General features: G+C 43.8%; 3 protein-coding genes across 5 annotated transcripts in view; 1 reads left to right on the top strand and 2 right to left on the bottom strand.

Moving 5' to 3' along the window:
- Positions 1–12,500, bottom strand: part of nfkb1 (nuclear factor of kappa light polypeptide gene enhancer in B-cells 1) — a 1,201,612-nt gene that overhangs the window by 212,311 nt on the left and 976,801 nt on the right. The window lies entirely within an intron of this gene.
- Positions 1–12,500, top strand: part of sqstm1 (sequestosome 1) — a 585,288-nt gene that overhangs the window by 74,308 nt on the left and 498,480 nt on the right. The window lies entirely within an intron of this gene.
- rnf130 (ring finger protein 130) overlaps positions 1,811–12,500 on the bottom strand; it is a 19,201-nt gene continuing 8,511 nt past the window's right edge. The window contains exons 4-9 of one of the 3 annotated variants that reach the window (XM_031314599.2): positions 11,954–12,204; positions 10,709–10,780; positions 6,972–7,054; positions 5,184–5,280; positions 4,908–5,094; positions 1,811–2,087 (exon numbers count right to left, since the gene is read on the bottom strand). In XM_031314599.2, coding sequence (XP_031170459.1) covers positions 1,990–2,087; positions 4,908–5,094; positions 5,184–5,280; positions 6,972–7,054; positions 10,709–10,780; positions 11,954–12,204 — 788 coding nt within the window. In that variant the 3' untranslated portion in view covers positions 1,811–1,989. The remainder of the gene's footprint in view (positions 2,088–4,907; positions 5,095–5,183; positions 5,281–6,971; positions 7,055–10,708; positions 10,781–11,953; positions 12,205–12,500) is intronic. The other 2 variants (XM_036006533.1, XM_031314598.2) reach the window with 2 other exon arrangements.

Raw genomic sequence — 12,500 nt, 5'->3', positions numbered from 1 at the left:
CCTGGTGCATTCAGGGTCTGTTAGAGTCCTGGTGCATTCAGGGTCTGTTAGAGTCCTGGTGCGTTCAGGGCCATTCAGGTCCCAGGTACACATGTTCTGACCCATTTCTTAGTTTCTGAGACCTTTGTAGGAACTAGTACGTATAGTAAGAATCCCCAGAACCTTCTCGGTGCTCTGAAACCTTCCAGGAACCGTTTAGGTTTCAGAACCTTTAGGGTCTCCAGAACCTCGTTAGGATCTCAAGAACCTCGATAGGGTCTCCAGAACCTCGTTAGGATCTCCAGAACCTCGTTAGGATCTCGTTAAGAACTCGTTAGGATCTCGTTAAGAACTCATTAGGATCTTGTTAAGAACTCGTTAGGATCTCTAGAACCTAGTTAGGATCTTGTTAAAGGAGCACGCCGACTTATTGGGACTTTAGCTTATTCATCGTATCCCCCAGAGTTAGACAAGTCCATACATACCCTTCTCATCTCCGTACGTGCTGTAACTCTGTCTGACGGCTCCACCGGTAGCTTAGCTTAGCACAGATCCTGGAGGTAACTGGTTCCAACTAGTCTAGCTTAGCACAGATCCTGGAGGTAACTGGCTCCATCTAGCCTACTGCTCCCAATAAGTGACAAAATAACTCCAACATGTTCCTGTTTACATGTTGTGATTTGTAGAGTCACAGCGTGTACAAATAACAAGGTCACATGACACACAGCCATCTTCTAACGTAAACATACTGGGAACTATATTCTCAGAAGGAGAAGCACTGCTACTTCTGCTACTTGGGCGGAGGGATTTGCTTTGCAGCAAGCCTTCTGAGAATATAGTTCCCAGTATGTTTACGTTAGAAGATGGCTGTGTGTCATGTGACCTTGTTATTTGTACACGCTGTGACTCTACAAATCACAACATGTAAATAGGAACATGTTGGAGTTATTTTGTCACTTATTGGGAGCAGTAGGCTAGATGGAGCCGGTTACCTCCAGGATCTGTGCTAAGCTAGACTAGATGGAGCCGGTTACCTCCAGGATCTGTGCTAAGCTAGGCTAGATGGAGCCGGTTACCTCCAGGATCTGTGCTAAGCTAGGCTAGTTGGAACCAGTTACCTCCAGGATCTGTGCTAAGCTAGGCTAGTTGGAACCAGTTACCTCCAGGATCTGTGCTAAGCTAAGCTACCGGTGGAACCGTCAGACAGCGTTACAGCACGCACGGACACGAGAAGGGTATGTATGGACTTGTCTAACTCTGGGGGTTACGGTGAATAAGCTAAAGTCCCAATAAGTCGGCGTGTTCCTTTAAGAACTTGTTAGGATCTCTAGAACCTCGTTAGGATCTCGTTAAGAACTTGTTAGGATCTCGTTAAGAACTCATTAGGATCTCGTTAAGAACTCATTAGGATCTCGTTAAGAACTCGTCAGGATCTCTAGAACCTCATTAGGATCTCGTTAAGAACTCGTTAGGATCTTGTTAGGATCTCGTTAAGAACTTGTCAGGATCTCGTTAAGAACTCGTTAGGGTCTCGTTAAGAACTTGTCAGGATCTCTAGAACTTTGTTAGGATCTCGTTAAGAACTCGTTTCAAATCCCAAAAAACTAAAAAAGTCACAAAAACATGGCTCCAAAGGACCTTTTATCCAAGGTTCAGACCCAGACCCAGGCTCAGACCCAGATCCAGATCCAGATCCAGATCCAGATCCAGACCCAGACCCAGACCCAGACCCAGGCCCAGGCTCAGACCCAGACTCAGACCCAGGCTCAGACTCAGACCCAAGCTCAAGCTCAGACCCAGATCCAGACCCAGACCCAGGCTCAGACCCAGACCCAGACCCAGACCCAGACCCAGGCTCAGGCTCAGACCCAGACCATGTTCAGTCTGAAGATTAAATGATGTTTAAAGGTTCGTCCCGTTGTTGTTATCCCCCCCCCCCCCCACCCCCTGTTTCCGTCCGTCCGTCTGTCCGTCCATGGTGTGGGGGGGTGGTAACCATGGTGACCCCTCTCAGGACTTGTTGTCGTCGTAGCGACCGACCTCAGCCTGGATGTCCGGCAGCTCCATCTCACAGACCAGAGAGTTCCTGCTGAAGAAGTGGCCGCCGCCTGCAAACACACAATATTACTGTCAAATATCCACCAGACTCCATGTAAATAATCAGGACTTTTAGCGTGTATAGAGCCAGCATATCTCCACCAGACTCCATGTAAATAATCAGGACTTTTAGCGTGTATAGAGCCAGCATATCTCCACCAGACTCCATGTAAATAATCAGGACTTTTAGCGTGTATAGAGCCAGCATATTTCCACCAGACTCCATGTAAATAATCAGGACTTTTAGCGTGTATAGAGCCAGCATATTTCCACCAGACTCCATGTAAATAATCAGGACTTTTAGCGTGTATAGAGCCAGCATATCTCCACCAGACTCCATGTAAATAATCAGGACTTTTAGCGTGTATAGAGCCAGCATATCTCCACATGTAAATGGGTGAATTAAGGGTTTATTCCAACCAAACCAGAGTGGTGATTGTTGGAACAGTGGAAAGATGAACCAAGATGGCTTTTGATAGTTTGATTTAGTTTCTGTCCACTTTGAATGAAGTGTGTTTTACGATGATAAAAGTCCTGATTATTTACATGGAGTCTGGTGGGTTTGGTGATGGTGATTTCGGGGTTGTTCCATGTTAAACTAAAAGGATCTTACTCTTTAACTAAAAGGTCTATCTCTTTATGGATCCATCCCATAATGTTGTCAGACACTTACAATAATAATCTGAGTCTGTCAGCAGCAACAACAGAACTTTTAGTGACTCTAACTGCTGCTGAACATTAGTCCTGTAGGGTTACATTACAGCTTGGTTCTGGTTTAATACTGGACCAGTTTCACAGATTGTTGTTCCATCAGACACTCCCACACACACACATGGAGACAGAGAGTCCAGGATAAAAAATACCCAAGATACCCTTTAAAGTGACAGAAATATGAATGGAGTCTGGTGTGCACACCAGACTCCATTCATATTTCTGTCACTTTAACATGTTCAAATCAAAATCATGACACTGCTATTATATTATTATTATGTTACACTTGTATAGTGTAGACACCTCCAACAAGCCTCAGTCAGGCACACAAACATGTAAGAATAAGAGTCCAGGGTGAAAACAAACGTAGGAACTAGGGCTGGGCCATATGGAGAAAATCAAATATCACCATATTTGTGACCAAATACCTCGATATCGATACCGCAACGATATTGTAGTGTTGACTATTGGTGCTTTCACAAAATATTTATTTGATAAATAATCATCAGTGATGTGGATATAATGACTAAGTGGGTAAAGGTAAATAATAGAACAGCTACAACAGGCAGGTAAGTTCAGAACATGACATCACTGTACTGTAATGACATCACTGTACTGTGATGCAGCCTTTAAAGCCCATGTTGCAGGGTTTATTATAACGAATTTGCGCAATTTGCTTGTTGGTAATAAACATTTAAACTGTTACCCAACAACATCAAATACAATAGATATCACAAAACGGAATAAAATACGAAAAGGTAGTACTATTTTACAGCGGTTTGCAATGATTCTCCTTTCCCCCACAATGCATTGCACTACGTCACGTTGGGGAGACGACAGACGAAAGCCCCGTCTCTGTTCACTGTCTACGGGTTAGGATAGATAGACGCAGATTTAGGGAACTCCGAAAGCGTAAAAGTCGTAATATTTACCTAGCAGGCTAGGCTAACGCTGTTGCGAATAACGTTAGCAAAACGTCGGCGTAGCATTAGCTAGCTGTTTAAACTTGTAAAAGCAGAACAGCATCCCCATCCAAGTAATAAATAAACACTAGGCAAATATGTTGTTACTGGAGCTAGTCGGGTCCATCAAAACGTGAGATATCTAATCAAAATGTGTTTACAACGTCGGGGGATTTCACAGGTGGGACTGACTGGCAGGTTAGCCCATAGCACACAGTCTACTAGTACGAAAAACAACAAACACTGGCCTTTAACACTATTTGGAGACATTTTTAACAATGATATACCGTATTTTCCGGACTATAAGTCGCACTTTTTTTCATACTTTGGCTGGTCCTGCGACTTATAGTCAGGTGCGACTTATATATCAAAATATTTATAATTTCACGTTTTTAAATGTTATTTCATGCTGAAAACATTACCGTCTAAAGCCGCCAGAGGGCGCTCTAGGCAAAAAGAAACTGCAGAGAGCAGCAGAAAGTTTGGAGTGAGAGAGAAACTTGTGAGGGACTGGCGAAAAGGTGACTCTTACTGCAATGAAGACAACAAAGAAAGCTAGTCGCGCGCTGAAAGCAAGATGGCCAGAGCTGGAGGAACGAGTCCCCAGATGTAGATGCACGTCAACGGTGCAGTTACGTCTCCACGCCCTGGTAGTTGTTCTGTGTGCTACTGTGTAGTTGAATAACTGTTAATGTGTTACGTTAACATACCGGACACCTACCGTATTCAGCCCCTTGTTCTGTGTGCTACTGTGTAGTTGAATAACTTACCTTTCCAGATTAAATGTCTGTTCTTGATCTTGGATTTTGTGAAATCAATTTCTAAATAAATGTGACTTATAGTCCAGTGCGACTTATATATGTTTTTTTCCTCTTCATGACGCATTTTTTGACTGATGCGACTTATACTCCGGAGCGACTTATAGTCCGAAAAATACGGTACATATGTTGAGTGCTTAATGTACCCATTAATCAACAGTGGTGGTTAACCTGCACCATGGGCTCTAAAACCAGGAGAAGACACTATCACCATATCCAAAATCTAAGACCATATCTCGTCTCATATCACTTATCGATATAACGTCCATATATTAACCCAGCTCTAGCAGGAAGCCTTTAAATGTGCGTTCCTCCGTGTTTCTCCGTGTGAAGGTCTTACTGGTCACGGCGATGGTGATGTCAGCAGGAGTTCTGGGCGGGGCCTCGGCGTGGGGGGGGCTGAGCGGCTCCAGGCTGATGGACGGCTGGCTGCTGTTGCCAGGCGGCGCCCTCTGGCTGCCGGACGCCGCGCTGACGCCCAGGCGCTCCACGTCCAACACCACGCTGTCCACACAGGGGACGCTGGTCTGGGGACGGACACACAGCAGCTGTTAGCACCCAGGGGGCGGGATCTACTGTAAGCCTTCACGGAGCCCTGTGATTGGTGGAGACTCACCATGATGCCCAGAGCTTTGAGGATGTTGAGTTTACACATCGGACAGGTGCAGTGTTCATTCAGCCAGGGGTCCACACACACCTTATGGAAGACATGTCTGAGACACACACACACACACACACACACAGAGACACACACACACACACACACACACACACACACACACACACACACACACACACACACACACACACACACACACACAGAGACACACACACACACACACACACACACACAGAGACACACACACACACACACACACACACACAGAGACACACACACACACACACACACACAGAGACACACACACACACACACACACAGAGACACACACACACACACACACACACACACACACACAGAGACACACACACACACACACACACACACACACACACACACAGAGACACACACACACACACACACACACACACACACACACAGAGACACACACACACACACACACACAGACACACACACAGAGACACACACAGGACTTTATTTAAATTATACTTCATATGAAGTTCTATATAACAGTTATAACCAGATATTAACAGACCATTTATCTCTAAACACCAGAAACAAATCTGCTCCTGAATATATAATATAATATAATATAATATAATATAATATAATATAATATAATATAATATAATAATAATAATAATAATATAATTGGTATGGGCCAAATCGCTGTACAGTCTCGCAAAGCTCCCAGGTGTTTATGTGGGCACCAATTTTTGTGAATATTGAGGCCGTCAAAAATGTGCCCAAGGGCTAAAACCAATTAGGGTCCCACAGGCCACGCCCACTTTGACCCCTCAGTACCCCACTCTAGGGATGGCCTCAGGAGTGGCCCTAGATGGTACCCATCAAATTTTGTAAAAATCGGATGAGCGGTTCTTGAGATATAAACTTTTTGTACTTGTAGCGCCCCCTAGTGGCCAATTTTTGTATAACGTGTGGCGGACCTCCAGAGGGTCATGGTAAACAAGAATCTAAAGTTTGGCGTTGATGGCATTTATTTTGGCTGAGACATGGCAAAGTTGGTGTTTTCATAGTTAGCTACACAAAATTGTTTGTGCGTAATATGCGCAATTTTTATCCTATCAAAATTATTTTTATTAACTTTTTGTTCGGCCCATCTGGAGATGCTACGGTCCAAGTTTCGTGCAGATCAGTCGCACGGTCTAGGAGGAGATCGAAAAAGTAGGTTTTTGATAAATCACGATTTTTCACAGCATAAAAGTCTAGGCGGAAATGGGCGTGGCCTATATCACGTGATTCAGTTGGATCCAGGGAACGCGTGGATGTATGGTTTTTAAATGTGAGATGTACGGTGTGGGAGTTATAGGGTCAAACGTGTTTTTTCTGCTATAGCGCCACCTAGTGGTGGAAGTGGGTCAATTGTTGCGCCTGAGGTCCTTGTGGAGTTTCGGACCAGTCCTGAAAACAGCACCCCCCACCATGTACCCCAGGGTTCTACAGCCCTGCTGTATAAACGCGTAGCTTTGCTATTGCTGGTTCTTGCAGACTCGGGCTTGGACCCCTAATAATCTGAGCAAAAACAATAGGTATAATTATATATAATATAATATAATATAATATAATATAATATAAAATAATATATATATAATATAAAATAATATATATAATATAATATAATATAATATAATATAATATAATATAATATAATATAATATAAAATAATATATATAATATAATATAATATAAAATAATATATATAATATAATATAATATAATATAATACAGTAGAGAAAGACTGACTTGCAGGGCAGGATGCGGACCACGTCATTCAGCTGGTACGCCTCAATACACACAGCACAGTGGTTAAAGTCAGGATCTGTCTCCTAATACACACACACAGAGATACACACACACACACACACACAGAGATACACACACACACACACACACACACACACACACACACACACACACACACACAGAGACAGAGACACACACACACACACACACACACACAGTAAATAAAGTTAATTTAAATTCAATTTTATTTATAGTATCAAATCATAACAAGAGTTATCTGGAGACCCTTTCCAGATAGAGGAGGTCTAGACCACTCTCTATAATTTCCAGATAGAGGAGGTCTAGACCACTCTCTATAATTTACAGATAGAGGAGGTCTAGACCACTCTCTATAATTTACAGATAGAGTAGGTCTAGACCACTCTCTATAATTTACAGATTGAGGAGGTCTAGACCACTCTCTATAATTTCCAGATAGAGGAGGTCTAGACCACTCTATAATTTACAGATAGAGGAGGTCTAGACCACTCTATAATTTACAGATAGAGGAGGTCTAGACCACTCTCTATAATTTACAGATAGAGTAGGTCTAGACCACTCTCTATAATTTACAGATAGAGTAGGTCTAGACCACTCTCTATAATTTACAGATAGAGGAGGTCTAGACCACTCTATAATTTACAGATAGAGGAGGTCTAGACCACTCTATAATTACTAATAGGCCGGGAGCCAGGTCCACTCCTCAGGATGTTTTGCTACCTTTCTTTCACTGTTATTTCCTGTTATGTTGTACCTTGGGCCATCACAAGTTGATAACGACCCCCCCCCAACTCGGCCCCGTTTGGTCTCAGGGGCCAAAAAACACCCTTTTTGAGAAAAGCTTTTGGCGGAATGATGTAATTGTGAACAAACAAAAACAAACAAAGATAGAGTACCGTATTTTCCGGACTATAAGTCGCACTTTTTTTCATACTTTGGCTGGTCCTGCGACTTATAGTCAGGTGCGACTTATATATCAAAATATTTATAATTTCACGTTTTTAAATGTTATTTCATGCTGAAAACATTACCGTCTAAAGCCGCCAGAGGGCGCTCTAGGCTTCTGACAACTAAATGCTGCTCCTAAAGACAACTGAGAAAGAAAAGAATCTGCAGGTGACTGCAGGTAGTAAAATATGCAGCCGAAAACGGTAATCGAGCAGCAGAAAGACAGTTTGGAGTGAGAGAGAAACTTGTGAGGGACTGGCGAAAAGGTTAGTCTTACTGCAATGAAGACAACAAAGAAAGCTAGTCGCGCGCTGAAAGCAAGATGGCCAGAGCTGGAGGAACGAGTCCCCAGATGTAGATGCACGTCAACGGTGCAGTTACGTCTCCACGCCCTGGTAGTTGTTCTGTATTCTGTTGTAGTTGAATAACTGTTAATGTGTTACGTTAACATACCGGACACCTACCGTATTCAGCCCCTTGTTCTGTGTGCTACTGTGTAGTTGAATGACTTGCCTTTCCAGATTAAATGTCTGTTCTTGATCTTGGATTTTGTGAAATTTAATTTCTAAATAAATGCGACTTATATATGTTTTTTTCCTCTTCATGACGCATTTTTTGACTGATGCGACTTATACTCCGGAGCGACTTATAGTCCGGAAAATACGGTAGGTCTAAACCACACTCTATAATTTACAGAGAGAGTAGGTCTAGACCACTCTATAATTTACAGATAGAGGAGGTCTAGACCACTCTATAATTTACAGATAGAGGAGGTCTAGACCACTCTATAATTTACAGAGAGAGTAGGTCTAGACCACTCTATAATTTACAGATAGAGTAGGTCTAGACCACTCTCTATAATTTACAGAGAGAATAGGTCTAGACCACTATAATTTACAGAGAGAGTAGGTCTAGACCACTCTCTATAATTTACAGATAGAGTAGGTCTAGACCACTCTCTATAATTTACAGATAGAGGTCTAGACCACTCTATAATTTACAGATAGAGGAGGTCTAGACCACTCTATAATTTACAGAGAGAGTAGGTCTAGACCACTATAATTTACAGATAGAGTAGGTCTAGACCACTCTCTATAATTTACAGATAGAGTAGGTCTAGACCACACTCTATAATTTACAGATAGAGTAGGTCTAGACCACTCTCTATAATTTACACCTAGAGTAGGTCTAGACCACTCTCTATAATTTACACCTAGAGTAGGTCTAGACCACTCTCTATAATTTACACCTAGAGTAGGTCTAGACCACTCTCTATAATTTACACCTAGAGTAGGTCTAGACCACTCTCTATTGACCCTTTGCAAACACGTCACACGACCACGTGACGGCGCCATGACGGACGGCAGAAGCACAGGCTAAACAGTAGTGGACGAGCGGGAAGTTTCATAGTTTCAATCAGTTTGAAATACATAACACTAAATAAACTGTATTTATGGCTTTATATGGCTTCTTCTATTGAACAACAAGTTGTCGTGCCGTTATCGGTCGAGGTACGGCATCTGGTAGGTGCTCATAAAGAGCAGTATTTAGAGAAGTTGGAGATAGCAGGATTGGATACCGACCCTTAATTCGTTCTCCCTCCGTTTTCACGGACCGCATTAAATCACAGAGTCTGCCCGACTTCAGTCCACTTGATCTGGACCACTATGTGGTAAACGGGGTATCCCCATATACTGGTTCTGATCTCAAAGCTTTTAAAAGTCTGGATGCTTCCCAGTTCCTTGTAGCTGGCTGGGTTACAGGTACGCGATGCTACGCTAACGGCGGGGGGAGGTACCTCATAATGGCAAAGATAAGACATCAATCTAGGGTTTATTTTGTATTAACATCTATTCTTTACATAAGTAAAGATTTATATAACACGTAACCCATGTTTTTAGAGGACATGGTCGGTCGTGGCTACCCATACCGTTGTTCACTGGGTGTGCCACTGCAACTTCCTAGCTAATGGATGCCTGAACACATCCCAGCTCTGGGAAGAGCAGTCATTAATTATCTATCACACGTTAATCCATGCAGTAAATCACGGAGTGGCTATAATCAGTAGTAACCACACATAATTGTAACATCTAGCCATCTCCTTATCTGTTATATTCGCTGTGTAGCCTATGTTAAGATTTGACCGGTGGATATTACGACGCGATGGGCAGCAGCTAACGAGCAGTCCAAAGCTAGCTGCAGCTAGCTCGTTAGCTAGCCGGGGTAGGCGCTCCGCAGACCCGCATTTAACTCGTTTTTGAAGCTAGTTTCTGTGCCATGTCATCTTTAATTTAACCGATATTTTTTGTATGTGTGTTAAGTTAAATGATCAAGGGAACGGCTTTCTTTTTTGGATATGTAGCTAGCTAGATCAGTGAATAACCGATGTTAGCTAGTTACGTGGCTCATCATCGGGTTGGACCTGTTAGCAGGACAGCTGGTTAGCACGGCAGCTAGCTAGTTGAGGATAATTTTATTTATCACTCATTTAAAACAGAAAGGCAATACATACACATGCTTGTGTTGGTGAGAATTACTCTGCAGATTGTGAATGTGAGAACACAAACACAAACGAAAACGTACGAGCTTAGCTTGCCATCCATCTACAGCATAGCTCTTCCGCCGTCCGTCATGGCGTTCATAATTCGCGCGAGTGGAGCGTGACGTCACGTGCAAAGGGTCAATAATTTATAGAGACTCGACAGTCCCAGTAACCCCCCAGAGTACCGCCCCCAGAGTAATCAGAGTACCTTATCTCCTTTCTTCACCGTCCTCGTCGTTAACTTCCCGATGGCTTTCTTCGCTGCGTCACCAAGACGACGCTGAGAGACGGGAAGATCATTACACATGTAATCAGATTACTGCCGTCTGTAATTAGATTACTGCCGTCTGTAATCAGATTACTGCTGTCTCTACTCAGTAATCAGATTACTGCCGTCTGTAATCAGATTACTGCCGTCTGTAATCCGATTACTGCTGTCTGTAATCAGATTACTGCATGTATGTTAGCAGCCTGTATGTAGCCTGTTAGCAGTATGTTAGCAGCCTGTTAGCTGTATGTTAGCAGTGTGTTAGCAGCCTGTTAGCAGTGTGTTAGCAGCCTGTTAGCTGTATGTTAGCAGTGTGTTAGCTGTATGTTAGCAGCCTGTTAGCAGTGTGTTAGCAGTATGTTAGCAGCCTGTTAGCTGTATGTTAGCAGCCTGTATGTAGCCTGTTAGCAGTGTATTAGCAGTGTGTTAGCTGTATGTTAGCTGTATGTTAGCAGCCTGTATGTAGCCTGTTAGCAGTATGTTAGCAGTATGTTAGCAGCCTGTTGGCAGTGTGTTAGCAGTGTGTTAGATGTATGTTAGCAGTGTGTTAGCAGCCTGTTAGCAGTGTGTTAGCTGTATGTTAGCTGTATGAAAGCAGCCTGTTAGCAGTATGTTAGCAGTGTGTTAGCAGCCTGTTAGCTGTATGTTAGCAGTGTGTTAGCTGTATGTTAGCAGTATGTTAGCAGCCTGTTAGCAGTGTGTTAGCAGTATGTTAGCAGCCTGTTAGCAGTGTGTTAGCAGCCTGTTAGCAGTGTGTTAGCAGTATGTTAGCAGCCTGTTAGCTGTATGTTAGCAGCCTGTATGTAGCCTGTTAGCAGTGTATTAGCAGTGTGTTAGCTGTATGTTAGCAGCCTGTATGTAGCCTGTTAGCAGTATGTTAGCAGCCTGTTGGCAGTGTGTTAGCAGTGTGTTAGATGTATGTTAGCAGTGTGTTAGCAGCCTGTTAGCAGTGTGTTAGCTGTATGTTAGCTGTATGTTAGCAGCCTGTTAGCAGTATGTTAGCAGTGTGTTAGCAGTATGTTAGCAGCCTGTTAGCAGTGTGTTAGCAGTATGTTAGCAGCCTGTTAGCTGTGTGTTAGCTGTATGTTAGCAGCCTGTTAGCAGTGTGTTAGCAGCCTGTATGTAGCCTGTTAGCTGTATGTTAGCAGCCTGTTAGCAGTGTGTTAGCGTGCTAGCCTGTGTCACCTGGCTGCGGTCGCGGGCGCTGCTGTAGCGGATCTTCTGGATGAAGTAGAAGACGAGCCAGGCCGAGGAGATGACCATCAGCACGATGAAGGAGATGGACACGAACACCAGCGAGCCGCGGTTGATGTTCTTGGTGGGACCGCGCTGACCCACCACCACCGAGACCAGAACCGTCAGGTTCCTCTCCAGCTGGGCCAGGATCTCTCTCCCGTACGCCTCCGTGATCATCACCGCCACCGTGTCCCCTGTACCTGCAACCAGAACCAGGACCAGAACAGAATCAGGACCAGAACCAGTACCAGAACAGAATCAGGACCAGAATCAGGACCAGAATCAGAACCAGGACCAGGACCAGAACCAGAACAGAATCAGAACCAGGACAGAATCAGGACCAGAACCAGGACAGAATCAGGACCCACTCAAAACACCCCCACAGGTCTGATCTCTGTTACATGGCTGGCCCCCGCAGCCCCAAACCCAAAAGTCTCCCATTGTGTTTGTCAACACGAGCTCATGGCCAAGAAGCTAGCCTACACCCATAGACGGT

Source organism: Sander lucioperca, chromosome 1 (genome assembly GCF_008315115.2).
Source record: "Sander lucioperca isolate FBNREF2018 chromosome 1, SLUC_FBN_1.2, whole genome shotgun sequence".
In the NCBI taxonomy this organism is placed as follows: Eukaryota; Metazoa; Chordata; class Actinopteri; order Perciformes; family Percidae; genus Sander; species Sander lucioperca.
This window is presented reverse-complemented; position numbering and strand designations above follow the sequence as displayed.